Source organism: Lissotriton vulgaris, chromosome 6, assembly GCF_964263255.1.
Source record: "Lissotriton vulgaris chromosome 6, aLisVul1.2, whole genome shotgun sequence".
Classification (NCBI taxonomy): domain Eukaryota; kingdom Metazoa; phylum Chordata; class Amphibia; order Caudata; family Salamandridae; genus Lissotriton; species Lissotriton vulgaris.
The window spans coordinates 1451907695-1451921501 of NC_141694.1; the positions used below are offsets into that span (position 1 = coordinate 1451907695).

The 13807-nt window shown below is 46.3% G+C and overlaps 1 protein-coding gene across 1 annotated transcript in view; it reads left to right on the forward strand.

The window, feature by feature from the left end:
- Positions 1 to 6282, forward strand: part of DNAAF10 (dynein axonemal assembly factor 10) — a 119154-nt gene extending 112872 nt beyond the window's left edge. Inside the window, exon 8 of the mRNA XM_086927583.1 lies at positions 5803 to 6282. Coding sequence (XP_086783709.1) covers positions 5803 to 6010 — 208 coding nt within the window. The 3' untranslated portion in view covers positions 6011 to 6282. The remainder of the gene's footprint in view (positions 1 to 5802) is intronic.
- Positions 6283 to 13807: the final 7525 nt, after the last annotated feature.

Sequence of the window (13807 nt, forward strand, 5' to 3'; positions counted from 1 at the left end):
CTTATATGACTTTAAAGAACCCTATCGCAAATCGGTTCGATCTTTGCCGTTTGTGAGTCATATTTGGGAGGAAGGCCTGAAAGTGATGGAATCACCAGCTACAGTGACCGCGGTACTCGCGAGATTAGACAAGAAGTAAAAGGCGCCGGCAGATGCCCCAGCCTGCCTTTTGGGTCACCCCAAACCGGATTCGGTCATTACACAAGCGGCGCAGCGGAAATCAAAGAATCCGTCAGCTCTGATTACGGAACCCCCGGATAGAGATGGAAGGAGGCTGGACAACGCAGGGAAGAGATTTTCCTCGATGTCCGCGCTATTAGTAAAGGCCGCAAATGCTTAAGCCATCTTGGGAAGGTACGACAGGCAAATGTGGTGTGACCTGTCACCATATATTAACCACGTGCCGGATGTAGAGCAGCAAGAAGCCAGAAAGATTCTTCTGGAGGGGGAAAAAACGTCGGCGGAAATCATAGACTGCGCTATGGATATAGCGACTACAGCTTTCAGGTCTCTAGGAGGAGAGGCGGTGCTGCGCAGGCAAGGGTGGTTAAGAGCTACGGCATTCAGACCGGAAGTCCAGAATAAGATCTTGGATCTTCCATTCAACGGTGAAGACTTATTCGGCAAGCATGTGGATCACGCGCTGAAGAGTATCAAGAAAGACACTGATACTGCCAAAGCTTTGGGAACTCTGCAATACCGAAAGGTCCCTTTTCGTGACTCTAAGGGAAAGAGTCAAACATCATAAAGAGGAGGATATCATCAGGGGAGATATTCCTCGTATACTTCCACTTCTCAGCCCTATCGTCAGCAGTACACACAGGGACAATCAGGAGGTTATTCCAGATCTACTCCAAGAGGTAGAGGAGGTCGTCAGGGTAAGGACAACCCCGCCGACAATGACAGCCTACGAATGCTGATCGCACCCGATACACAAAGATCTTATGTTCCCCGGGGTGGAAAGACTTCCTGTTTTCTTCAAAATTGGCAACTAACAACCACGGACCGTTGGGTCCTCAACATTATTTGATTCGGCCACACTCTAGAATTCCTTCAGATGCCACCGATGCATCACAAGATCAATCATTTGCATCAAATCCGAAAGGAGATTCGGACAATGCTCTGAAAGGGAGCAATAGAACCGGTACCGAATTTTCAGAAAGGAGAGGGATTTTATTCCTGATTTTTTCTAGTAAGGAAAAACATCCTACAATAGCGTCCTATTCTGGATCTCGGATCCCAAAATACCTATCTCAAAAAACAGTCATTCCGCATATGACAATCGTGGACTTACAAGACGCATATTTTCACGTCCCAATCCATCCTGCACACAGACAATATCTTCGTTTCGAGGTGGCCGGGGACCATTACCAATTAAAGGTACTGCCGTTTGGCCTCAAGTCAGCCCCAAGAGTGCTCACAAAATGCCTGGCTCCAGTGGCAGCTGTTTTAAGGAAACAAAAACATCAAATCTTTCCTTACCTGGACGACTGGTTGGTCAAAGCACCAACAGCAGCACTAATCAGAGCGTCAACGGAGGAGTGCATATACTTGTTCACCAGGCTGGGATTGACTTTGCACTAGAAGAAATCATCCCTTCAACCAAAGAAACAAATTACTTTTCTGGGAGCAATCTTAGACACAGAGAAAAACCAAGCGTTCCCCTCCGCAGAGAGACAACAAAAGATAGTTTTACACTTCCAAAGATTTCTAAAAAGAGAGTATCTTTCAGTAAACAGGTACAACTCATTGCTGGGGATAATGTCATCTTGCATTCCCCTTGTGCTTCACTGCAGATTATGAATGCAGCCATTACAAGAACAGCTCGACCTCCAATGGCGTCAAGCACAGGGGTCTTTCGAGGATGTGGTGCGAGTGACACCAGTCATGCTGTAGGCAGCTGCGTGGTGGACACAACATCAAAATGTCTCTCAAGCACTCTCATTTTTCACAGCTCCAGCCCCATTGGTAGTAACTACAGATGCATCCCTGGAAGGATGGGGGCATTTCTACAGGACCTTCAGGTCACCGGTCGATGGAAGTTGAAAGAACAAAACCTGCACATAAGTTTGCTGGAACTAAGGGCAGTGCGTCTGGCGTTGCTAGCTTTCCTGCCACGAATCAGAGGTTCATCCGTGTTGATAAGAACAGACAACACGACTGCGATGCACTACTTAAACAAGCAGGGAGGCACAAGATCTCTCTCCCTATCTCAAGAAGCGCAGAGAATATGGAAATGGGCTCTACAGGAAGGAATATCCATGTCTGCAGAACACCTACCAGGGTATCAGAACACCAAAGCAGATACTCTCAGCAGGCTCAAAACTTCCTGCCACGAGTGGGAGTTGGATCAGAGAGTCCTGGACAACATTTTTCGGACATGGGGCAAACCAACGGTGGTTCTCTTCGCCACAAGGGAGAACAAGAAATGCCAGTTCTTCGCAAGCTGGCTTCCCCAGGGGGGATCCTGGGGGAATGTGTTTTCGATAGCATGGTTCGACGTCTTTGCCTACGCTTTTCCCCTGATTCCCCTCCTGCCAAGGGTCCTCAGGAAAATGAAGAAAGAACTGTGCAGGCTGATCCTGACCCTTGGTGGCCCAGACAGCACTGGTTCGCGGAGCTTCTGCTGCTGTCAGAAGCGCAACCAATTCGCCTTCAGCCGATACTGTCACTCCTGGCAATGTCCCAAGGACAAGTGCTCCATCCGGACCTGAAATCCTTGCACTTAGCAGGCTTTCTCCTGAACACTGTGAGTTCCAACATCTAAATGTTTTGCAGGAATGTAGAGACATCCTATCCAAAGCTAGGGCAGAGAGCACAAACAAAACCTACAGAATGAAGTGGAAGAGGTTTTGTCTCTGGTGTCTACGGAATGGTACCTATCCTCTGACGACGGCACCTCAGGATATCATTCCATACATCTTGCTATTAGCAAAGTCTGGCTTAACTCACGCTTCTTTAAAAGTGCATCTAGCTGCCATATCTTGATACAGAAGATCTGCATCAGCCCCGTCTTTATGGTCCGCCAGGATCATCAAGCAGTTTATGAAAGGATTATTCAAAGTTTTTCCTCCAATAAAACCTCCTCCACCGCTCTGGAATCTCAACATAGTATTGTCACAGTTGATGAAACAACCTTTCAAACCCATACACAGAGCGGACATAAAAATGTTTATCTTGGAAAGTGGCTCTTCTCGCTCTCACTTCAGCAAGGAGGGTAGGAGAACTACAAGCTCTCACAGTTCGAGATCCTTTCTTGCAGTTCAAGGAACACTGACTTATTCTGAGGACTAATCCAAGATTTATACCTAAAGAGCCTACTGATTTCCATTTGAATGAGCCCTTGGCATTGAAACGTTTCTTTCCTTAACCAACAACAGCGGAGGAAAGAGCCTTACATTCATTAGACGTTCAGAGATGTCTTAAGTTCTATCTTAAAGAGACCAAAGAATTTTGGAAATCTTCACAGCTCTTTGTTGCCTTTAGTGCACCTAGAAACGGTTTTCCTTTATCAAAACGTGGAATTGCCAGATGGATTTCCAGTGTAATTGTTTACTGTCATCAAGCTGCTGGAAAGCCTCTGAACTCACGAGTTCGTGCCCATTCAACGAGAGCAGTGTCCACGCCCACAGCGTTATTTGCAGGAGTGCCTGTACAGGATATCTACAGAGCAGCGACCTGGGCATCTACGCACCCATTTACCAAGCACTACTGCTTGGACACAGCCGCAGAGACGGAAGCGGCGGTGGGAGAAGCGGTGCCGAGACAGATCATCCAATGACAGTGAGCGATTTTGCATCCCTCCATCCTATTGTCTTGGTTACAAAGTCACATTTATGGTACTGTACCAAACTTTATAATGCACAGGTTGTGTTGCACACGGTTGAAATGTAAGGAACAAATGTGCTTTGTAATGTTACTGTTCACTATTCTAATTCAGGCATGTGAATCTATGAAAGTTCCAAAACTGGAGTAAGAAAACAAGTTACTTACCTATAACTGTAGTTCTCCAGTATTGGAAGCTTTCATAGATTCACATGCACCCACCCTCCTCTCCTGAGAGGCTCACCTTGTATTTGGCACAACAAGTGTTGGTATGCACAAGTGCGCAAAAATCTGAGGGTCAAGAGGTTCTCTTAGGAGTGTTCTAGAGGGTGAGGACAGCTGATTTGTTAAGGTAAAAGTTTGGGCCTTTTTTACATAACAAAAGCTATGGGTTGTAAAAGGAAAATGGGCCTAGGCCTTTTTTTCAGTTTGCTATACTGCTATGCATTGCTTTTTTATATACAGGAGACTCCCGTCGCGACGACTGGGAATAATTCAGGCATGTGAATCTATGAAAGCTTCCAATACTGGAGAACTACAGTTACAGGTAAGTAACTTGTTTTCTTATTGTTTGCACAGTTGTGAAACTGGTTGAACTATGTGGACCTCATGGTGCCAAGTGGTCTGATACGAAACCTTTTGTTTATTCCTAGGCACAGGTATTACTGCCTCCCTGCACTACCTTGCTGGTATTGTCTGACCCAGCCTTTACACTCTGTGAGCACCATCATGGTCGCCTAGCATCACCATGCTGGTGTTCTGACCCAGCCATTCTAGTCTCTGAGTGCCATCATGGTCGCCTAGCATCATCATGCTGGGGTAGTCTGACCCAGACGTTACTCTGTGAGCACCATCATGGTCTCTTAGCATCATCATGCTGGTGTAGTCTGACCCAGACATTACACTCTGTGAGCACCATCATTCTGTTATGGTCTTTGGTCGAACAAGCAACCATGTAAAAACCGAGACACTGTGGTTTGGCTTTTTTTCTTCACCTTGGTGCATAGGGCTTCCCCTGAGTACTCCCACAGTTCAAAACAGCAAAGATTGTAGGTGGTACCCAGAGCCTGACTGAACTGTGGACTGTGCAGAGTTAGTACTGACTGAAAATAGTCTCAATTATTGTTCATAAACGATAGAACACTGCCTGGACCTTAATTTATTGTGCAAGATGTATATTCTGTCTGAAGCAAAACCGGTCCCAGGATAACTTGTTTCTGATCCAGGGAGTACATGGCTTGGCTTTTCGGTCTGGACTGTTCCCATGAGGAACAGGGTCAAGACTGATTTGCATATGGCTGGGTCTGAACTGGGGTAGCGAAGTGAGCTGTTGACAAAGGTTGGAGTATCAAACTTTTCGACTGAGCTTTTAAAAAACTGTGTATACTCCATGGACCTCATGGTTCCCACTGATTTGATAAGGAAGCATTTGTGTGCTCCCTGCGCCAGGCATTAGTCAGACCAGACATCATGCCAATGCAGTCTGACCCAGGCATTGCTATCGCCTGTCACTTTCCTGCTGGTGTGGTGTGCCGCCAAAGGATCAACAATTTAAGTGCCTTAAAACAATGAATATTCACGCTAAGGGACTATGAACTCTTTCGTAAGGACGTAAATGGGATGTTTTGAGCTAGTGATAGAACATGAATTCCAGGTTTATTTTTAATTATACAATTTTTTGTGGTGTTTCCTCAGTCATTTTATTTAGCATTAAAAACCTATCTGAAGCATTCATGCCCTTCCTCACTGAGCTGCCCATATTGGTATTTGTTGCTCAACCGATATCCCATTTTGAGGATTGATTGCTTTAAAAAGTGACATGTCTTTGTTATGCAGGTATGAGCGTGGGCAGTCTCGCTACACTGTGCAGGTGTGTCCTCTTCTGGAATGAACACTTTGCTGCTGCCTGTTGGTCCTGAAGGAAACACTGACTCAGCCTTCTGTGGTTCTTACCCATCTCCTCTTCTTCCTTTCCAGTGAGTATCCCGCTCAGCGGACGCAGAAAGATTCCGAAGGCGTGGAGGAGGGGGTCGCAGGATCCGTCGCTCTTCTCCAGAATGTAACCGTGTCCACACAGCCCATTGCCAGCATTGACTGGAGCCCGGACAAACAAGGGCTGTGTGTCTGCACGTCGTTTGACCAGACCGTGCGAGTCCTCATAGTGACTAAACTTAATAAAGTCTAAGGCAGATTGACGTCCAGAGAAAGCGCCACCAAAGACTGGAACGTATCCAAGGATGCTTATTTTTTAAGTAACTGTAAATGAAATGCTGGTTAATTTTAAACGGAACTACAATATGTACATACCTCCGTTGAAAGTTGGACGTTAAAGAGACCTTGTTTGATTAAGAACTTGCTGCCTAGAGGAAGCACCATAAGCAGGAAATATGTTTTCCTTTGATCCTTTTCAAATGTATATTACAGATGTTTGTAATAAAGCCTTTATTTAATATTTTACACTTCCATAGTGTCATAGAAAAGTCCTGCAGTCTACTTCTCTACTGCGTGTGTCCTTCATAGCGAGAAGGAGCTAAGGATTGTATTTGCTTATAGTTCTCTATTTATGTATCCCAGCAAATCACTTATTTTTGTTCCATACATGATTGCTGGCCCACGTAGTTATCTATTTCACTACATGCTTTCTAAGATTCTCAACTGGTAGGAGTCGAATATTCCAGATGGCTGTAGCTGGGAAACACATATATTCTAAAGCTCAATATCCATCCTGGGAGTTTGTTAAACAAAAATCCAGGTCTTGTACTTGTTAGAATAAACCACACAGTTAATTTATTTACAGCTATTACTTATTCAATTCTGGCACTTACTGTGCTATTCTTCAGCGCTACAACATGCATGTCATTATTTGTAATGACAACACTGGATTTGTTGAACAAGGTATGTACTAAAATAAGGTGACAAATAACCTAGAGGTCTGTGAGTAAACTGAAGGCAAAACAAGGGTATGCAGTTCCTATGCAAGGCAATTTATTGGGGGGGAAAGGTAGGCTAGTGTCCCAGGTGCCAGGAGGTTGAGAATACAACAGGGGGGATAGTTCGTTTAAGGAGCAAGGGCCCTCACACACCCCGAAAGGTGTCATGCTTCATCATCGGGCAGCTCCTCGTTGGGCCAGCGCTGCAATGCCCAATGGGCCCCGCGAGGGGGCTCTTTGCCGTAGGTCTTTTCATTTTGTCGATGTGAAGTATCAGGGGTGAGGGGTCAAGGAAGTGATGCGAGTAGAAATGGGAGGGTGCTGGTGAGAGCTCAAAATAGCTATAGGGATGCCACAGAATAGGTTTTATTGACTGGGATCCTATGCTATAGAAAAAACAATGACTGAAGAGTCGTAGCTAGAGAGGGCGAAGTACAACCTCTCAAGCTCTATTTGGTTTGTGTGCAGCGAAAGGGGTCAACATGATTCATGCCATTTTTGTCCAAAAGGATCTCGGCATTTCATCAGGACCAAGGGATCCTCTTCTACTCAGATAGGGACGGGATTAGTGTGTGTATGTGAAGGGCCTTGCCCTGAAATTTGGACTCTTGGTCTAGTCCAGCATAAATAGATAAGGTACCTTCTGGATGCACCTAGAAGGGAGAAGGGAAATAACCCTCTCGTGACGTTCTCGAAGTTCGCACAGTGGCGATTGAAGGATCTGCAACTAGTGCTCCTCAGGGTTGTCAACCTACCCAGTGTTCGGTTGTCCCGGAAGGTCACAGGTTTGAATCCTTGCAGCTTCACAGAACCTCTCATCCACCAAAGTCAATTGAATTAGTACTACTTGAGTTAGATAATAATAAACACCTGTTATCCAGTATTATAGGTGTCTTTCATAGATTCACATGCCTGAATCATTCCCCGTCGTCGAGATGGGAGTCCCCGGTACATAAATAAGTAATGTCACATAGACATATAGAGAATAGTAGGCCATAAGGCCTCACTTTTGTAAGATATCAAGGTCCTTTTGTAAAAAGGACCAAACTCTAGAAAAGAGCCAATCAGCTGTCACCTCCTTCTAAAACCTTCCTGGCAGGAGCCTCAGTTCCTTCAGATTTTCTACTGCACGTTGTGCTAAGGGAGTCTCCCCTGAGCTCTGCTCAGGTTTGTTGCTTTACAGCTTTTTCAACAGTTTTTAGGATATTGTTTCCTGTTTTCTCCTCAAGGAAAGCTATTTAATATGGCTGGTGCTCCAAAGAAGGGTCTCTTCAGAGCTTGTAGCTCTTGTGGAAAAAAGAGGTTACACATTGATGACCAACATAAGGACTGCCTGTACTGTCTATACCCAGATCATTCGGCGAAGGACTGCAAGGTATGTCGAACCTTTTCTACTAAGACTCTAAAAGACCGAGAGGGACGCCTTTTGATCCGGCTCCAAAGGCTTAAGGATAGACACAATCTGGATTCCTCTGAGGGAAGTGAGGGTTCTTCAATCTCCTCAAAATCATCTCTCAAAAGACCTAGGGTGGCTTCCCCAGTCCCCTTGGATACTCCTCAAAAGAAGGCGGCTAAAAAGTCTTCAGAGGTCAAGGCAAAAACAGCTTCAGAAAAGGAGGTTCACACCTTTAAGAAGCCTGCACCGTCGACGACGACGGCATCGTCGACGACATCATTGGTGATGAAGAAAGCAGTATCTCCTGCTTATATATCTACGTCGACAGTCTCGACGACGACGGCGTCATAGTCATTATCATCATCGACGACGACCACTCCATCGTCGACGGCGGGTAAGGCTGTATCGTCTACGATTGTGATCAAAAGATCTTCGTCGACGACCAAGATCCCGTCGACGATAGCCTCGTCAACGTTGACGACGAGATAATCACCGTCGACTTCGTCGACGAAGACACCGTCGACGAAGAAGCCGTCGACGACAGAAACATCTATTCCGTCGACGGCAACATCATCGATGACGACGACTGTCGTCGCTACTCCGTGATTCTGGCTTTCAGTCAGCTTCGGTGTGTCTGAAGATTACCAGAAAGACGCTGACGCCAGAGCTAACTTCCCCTAGCCGGGTGCAGCTATTACCACCAGCACGTCTACTTCAGGATGAAGATTCTGACGACGGAGATATGTTCCAATTGGCAACTAGCCCATCAGAGCTAAATGTCAAATGCCAAAGCTCGGATGACGAGGAAGTTGAGGAGAAGGTGGCCCGTCTGACACCTACACCTATGGTCTGCCTGCCAGCATCCCTGGTTACGGATCTAAGATACCTTATAGAAGACTACAAGCAGAGGTTCCCAGAATCTCCCGTACCTCAAGCTCCCGCAACGGCTCCATTGCCGAGACCAAGACCCCGCCTCTAATCATTCAGAAGGAACGGGTGGATATACCATGTCCTCAATCTTCGGAGGGCGAAGAAGAGGAAGAAGAGCAGGAGGAACAGCAAGAGGAAGGAGAGCTGCAGGATGACCAATCCGTCAATAATGATTGGGAGGATTATGTTGCAGCTTCACCAGCATCTCCAGAACCTGCTTCTTCAAATTCGCCGCCACTTGATATAGGTGGTTTCCATAATGTGGTGGAAAGGGCTGCTAAGCGGTTCCAGATTACAATGGAGTCTCAGGAAAAAGAATGTTTCCTGTATGATTTTAAGGAGCCATTAAAGAGGTCAACAAGAACAATTCCTATGATTGATTATCTCTGGAAACAGGGGGAGCAGATCATGCAGAATCCCGCCTCAGTTTCGCTGTAATCCCTAGATTGGACAAAAAATACAAAGCTCCAAATTCGGCCCCGGCCTGCCTGACAGGTCATCCTATACTAAATTCTGTGGTGACGCAGGCGGCCCAGAAAAATTCTTCTTCTCCGGTATCGGCTCCTCCGGATAAGGATGGAAGAAAGCTGAACAACATAGGAAAGCGTTTTTCAACAATGTCGGCAATGACTGTCAAGGCTGCAAATGCCTTAGAGCTGCTTGGACGCTATAATAGACAGCTGTGGGCAGACATAGCCCCATACCTGTCTGAATTACCTGACGCATCCAAGGAAGAGGTGAAGAAAATTCTCATGGAAGGGGAAACATCAGCATCAGAGATTATAGACTGTGCTATGGATGTTGCTATGACAGGTTTTCGACAGCTGACTGGTGCAGCGGTTCTAAGACGTCAAGGATGGTTGAAAGCAACCTCATTTCGTTGTGAAGTGCAGACAAAGATTTTGGACATGCCATATGACGGCCAGCTACTATTTGGTCCCAAAATTGATGAGGCGTTACAAAGCATATAAAAGGATCCGGACACCACAAGGGCCTTAGGAGCACTTCAGTATAAAAGTCAGTCCTTTCGAGGAAATAGAGGAAGAGGACAATATTCCTACAAAGGAGGTTTCCAGTACAAATCCTCTTATTCGTCCAACCAGAGTAGGCCGCAGTATCAACAACGCCAGCAACAACAAGGCCAACAGTCCTCGTACGGAAAGTCGTCCTTTCGAGGCAGAGGACAGAGAAGAAGCAACGGGCGAAGACAATGACCTCTTAATTCGGCCAGTCCACACCTCATATCCCTTATTAAAAACTGGAGGAAAAATTACCTATTTTCTAAAGAATTGGGAAAAGATTACTACGGACCGGTGGGTCCTTCAACTAATACAATTCGGCCACTCTATGGAATTCATGACCATCCCTCCACGAACCCCGCCTCGCCCAATGCATCACAAAAACCTACGACAGCTTCTGCAAGAAATCTCTGTCATATTGCAGAAAGGAGCAATAGAGAGAGTTCCACCATCCCAAAGAGAGAAAGGATTTTATTCCCGTTTCTTTTTAATCCAAAAGAAGGAAAAGAAATGGAGACCGATCCTAGATCTCAGGGCTCTCAACAAGTTTCTGAAGAAACAGTTGTTTCGCATGGTAACGATCCAGGAAGTTCTGCATATTCTGGAGGAGGGGGATTTTATGGTGTCATTGGAATTAAAAGACACTTACTTCCATATACCAATTCACAAAAATCACAAGAAGTACTTGAGATTCGCAGTAGCGGGCAGGCATTTCAAATTCTGTGCCCTGCCCTTTGGACTCAAGTCTGCGCCCTGCATCTTCACCAAATGTCTCTCCCCAGTGGCGGCATATCTCAGACGACTGGCTAATCAAGGCACCATCCTTCGAAGACGCGTCCAGGTCTTTCAACGCCTGTCTGAATCTCTTCAATTGCCTGGGTCTCACGATCAGGAAAAATCAATCCTGCGACCATCTCAAACTATCAACTTTTTGGGAGCAACCTTGAACACGACCTCCGCAAGAGCGTTCCCCTCTCAGGAGAGGCAAAACAAGCTTCTTGTGCTAGCGTCTACACTAGCCTCAAAAAGAGTGTTGAAGGTCCGACTCTTCAAATCCCTTTTAGGGATGATGTCATTGTGCATCCTTTTGATCCCTCACTGTCGCCTACGGATGCGTCCTCTGCAGGAGGCACTCTCGAGGCAGTGGGTCCAGTCCACGGGGTCATTCGACGACCACATAAGAGTGACTTCTCAGATGGTCAAGGCCCTGAGATGGTGGATGTCTTCACAGAACCTATCCCGAGGTTTGACATTCTTACTTCCAGAGGCTCCTCATGTAATAACAACGGACACTTCCAAAGAAGGTTGGGGAGCATTCCTGCAGGAACTGCAAATAAGCGGAAAGTGGTCAATTACAGAGAGAGAGCTCCACATCAATCTGCTCGAGTTGAGGGCGGTATTCTTTGCTCTACAGTCGTTCCTACCAAGAAACAAAAACTCCCTAGTGCTTGTCAGGACAGACAACACCACGACAATGCACTATCTCAACAAGCAGGGAGGGACGCGCTCGCTGACACTCTTGCGCGAGTCGCAAACAAATCTGGAACTGGTTGATAATGAACAATGTGGCCTTAAAGGCGGAATATGTCCCAGGGATGGACAATGTACTCGCCGACTCGTTGAGCCGACAAAAATCAGCCTCTCACGATTGGGAGCTAGACCAAAAGGTTCTCAACCAAATCTTCTTGAGATGGGGCACAGCACAGATAGATCTCCTGGCTACGAGGAGCAACGCCAAATGCCCACACGTCGCAAGTTGGCATCCCCAATCAGGGTCTCCAGGGAATGCATTTTCCATCGCATGACACAACGTCTTTGCGTACGCCTGTCCGCCATTCCCGATGCTTCCCAGAGTCCTCAGGAAGATGAAGGTGGAGCCGTGTACTCTCATTTTAATAGCCCCAACTTGGCCAAGACAGCATTGGTTCACAGAGCTACACCGTCTATCCCTGGAACCGCCAGTCCGTCTGAAGCAGAGTCCATCTCTACTCACGATGCACAGCCGGCAAATTCAACACCCGGATCTGAAGTCTCTCAAGTTAGCCGCCTGGCTCCTGAGTTCCGAGAGTTTCGGGATTTAAACATTCCGCAGGATTGTAGAGACATCCTAGCCAAGGCACAAGCAGATAGCACCACCAAAACGTACTCCCTGAAATGGAAGAGGTTTTGTGTTTGGTGTGCAGACCATGGGATACATCCCTTCTCTTCTTCGCCGGAACAAATCCTACCTTACCTGTTACATCAGATGAAGGCTGGCCTAGCCCACTCTTCAATTAAAGTACACTTGGCCGCAATATCCCGTTATAAAAGAACTGCAGCGGGACCTTCCCTTTGGTCAAACAGATTAATCAAACAATTCTTGAAGGGACTGTACAGATCTTTCCCTCCAGTGAGGATGTTGCCACCTACGTGGCATCTGAATGTAGTCCTTAACAAACTTATGAAGCATCCGTTCGAGCCGGTGCACAGAGCTGACTTGAAATACATCTCTTGGAAAACAGCGCTACTTCTTGCGCTCACCTCCGCAAGGAGAGTGAGTGAGCTGACAGTACTTTCAATTCAGGATCCCTTTATGCAATTTAAAAATGACAGAGGGATCCTTAAAACTAATCCGAAGTTCATCCCAAAGGTTCCGTCGGATTTCCACCTTAATGAGCCTGTGGTTTTGCGTTCCTTCTTCCCAAATCCTAGTACAGCAGCGGAGAGGGCATTACATTCTCTGGACCTCAAGCGGTGCTTAAAATTTTACATCGACAAGACAAGGGAGTTTAGGAAATCGAATCAGCTTTTTGTGGCCTACAGCAGACCTAGGAAGGGTCTCCCACTTACAAAACAGAGCATCTCACGCTGGATTTCGGCAGCCATCCCCTTCTGTCATGAACAGGCAGGACTGCCTCTACGATCTAAGGTGCAAGCCCACTCCAAGAGGCTATATCCACTTCTATGGCACTCTTTGCAGGTGTGCCAGTGATTGACATCTGCAGGGCGGCAACATGGAGGTCGCCTCATACCTTCACTAGGCATTATTGCCTGGACACAGAGCTGATGAAGGATGCAGCAGTGGGACAAGCAGTACTACGCCATCTGTTTCATTGAGGTGAGCCTTCTTTCATCCCTCCATCCTTCTGTTATATGCACATATCTTTGCTGATGGTGTTGTTTGCATCTATGGGCTGTTACTAGTTGCCGGATATGTTATTATCTAATAACTTGCATATACTGTACTATACGAAATGTGCTTTCTGTATTGCTTGCTACTCTGATTCAGGCATGTGAATCTATGAAAGACACCTATAATACTGGATAAGAAATGCGTTACTTACCTGTAACTGCAGTTATCCAGTATTGGTGTCTTTCATAGATTCACATGCAACCCTCCCGCCTCCCCTGGAAGGACTCACCTAATTCTCTCAGTAACACGCCTACTTAGCTTAGTGCGTACAAAAATCTGAGGGACTGAGGCTCCTGCCAGGAAGGTTCTAGAGGGAGGTGATAGCTGATTGGCTCTTTTCTAGAGTTTGGTCCTTTTTACAAAAGGACCTAGATATCTTACACAAGTGAGGCCTTATGGCCTACTATTCTCTATATGTCTATGGGACATTACTCATTTATGTACCAGGGACTCCCATCTCGAAAACAGGGAATGATTCAGGCATGTGAATCTATGAAAGACACCAATACTGGATAACTGCTGTTACAGGTAAGTA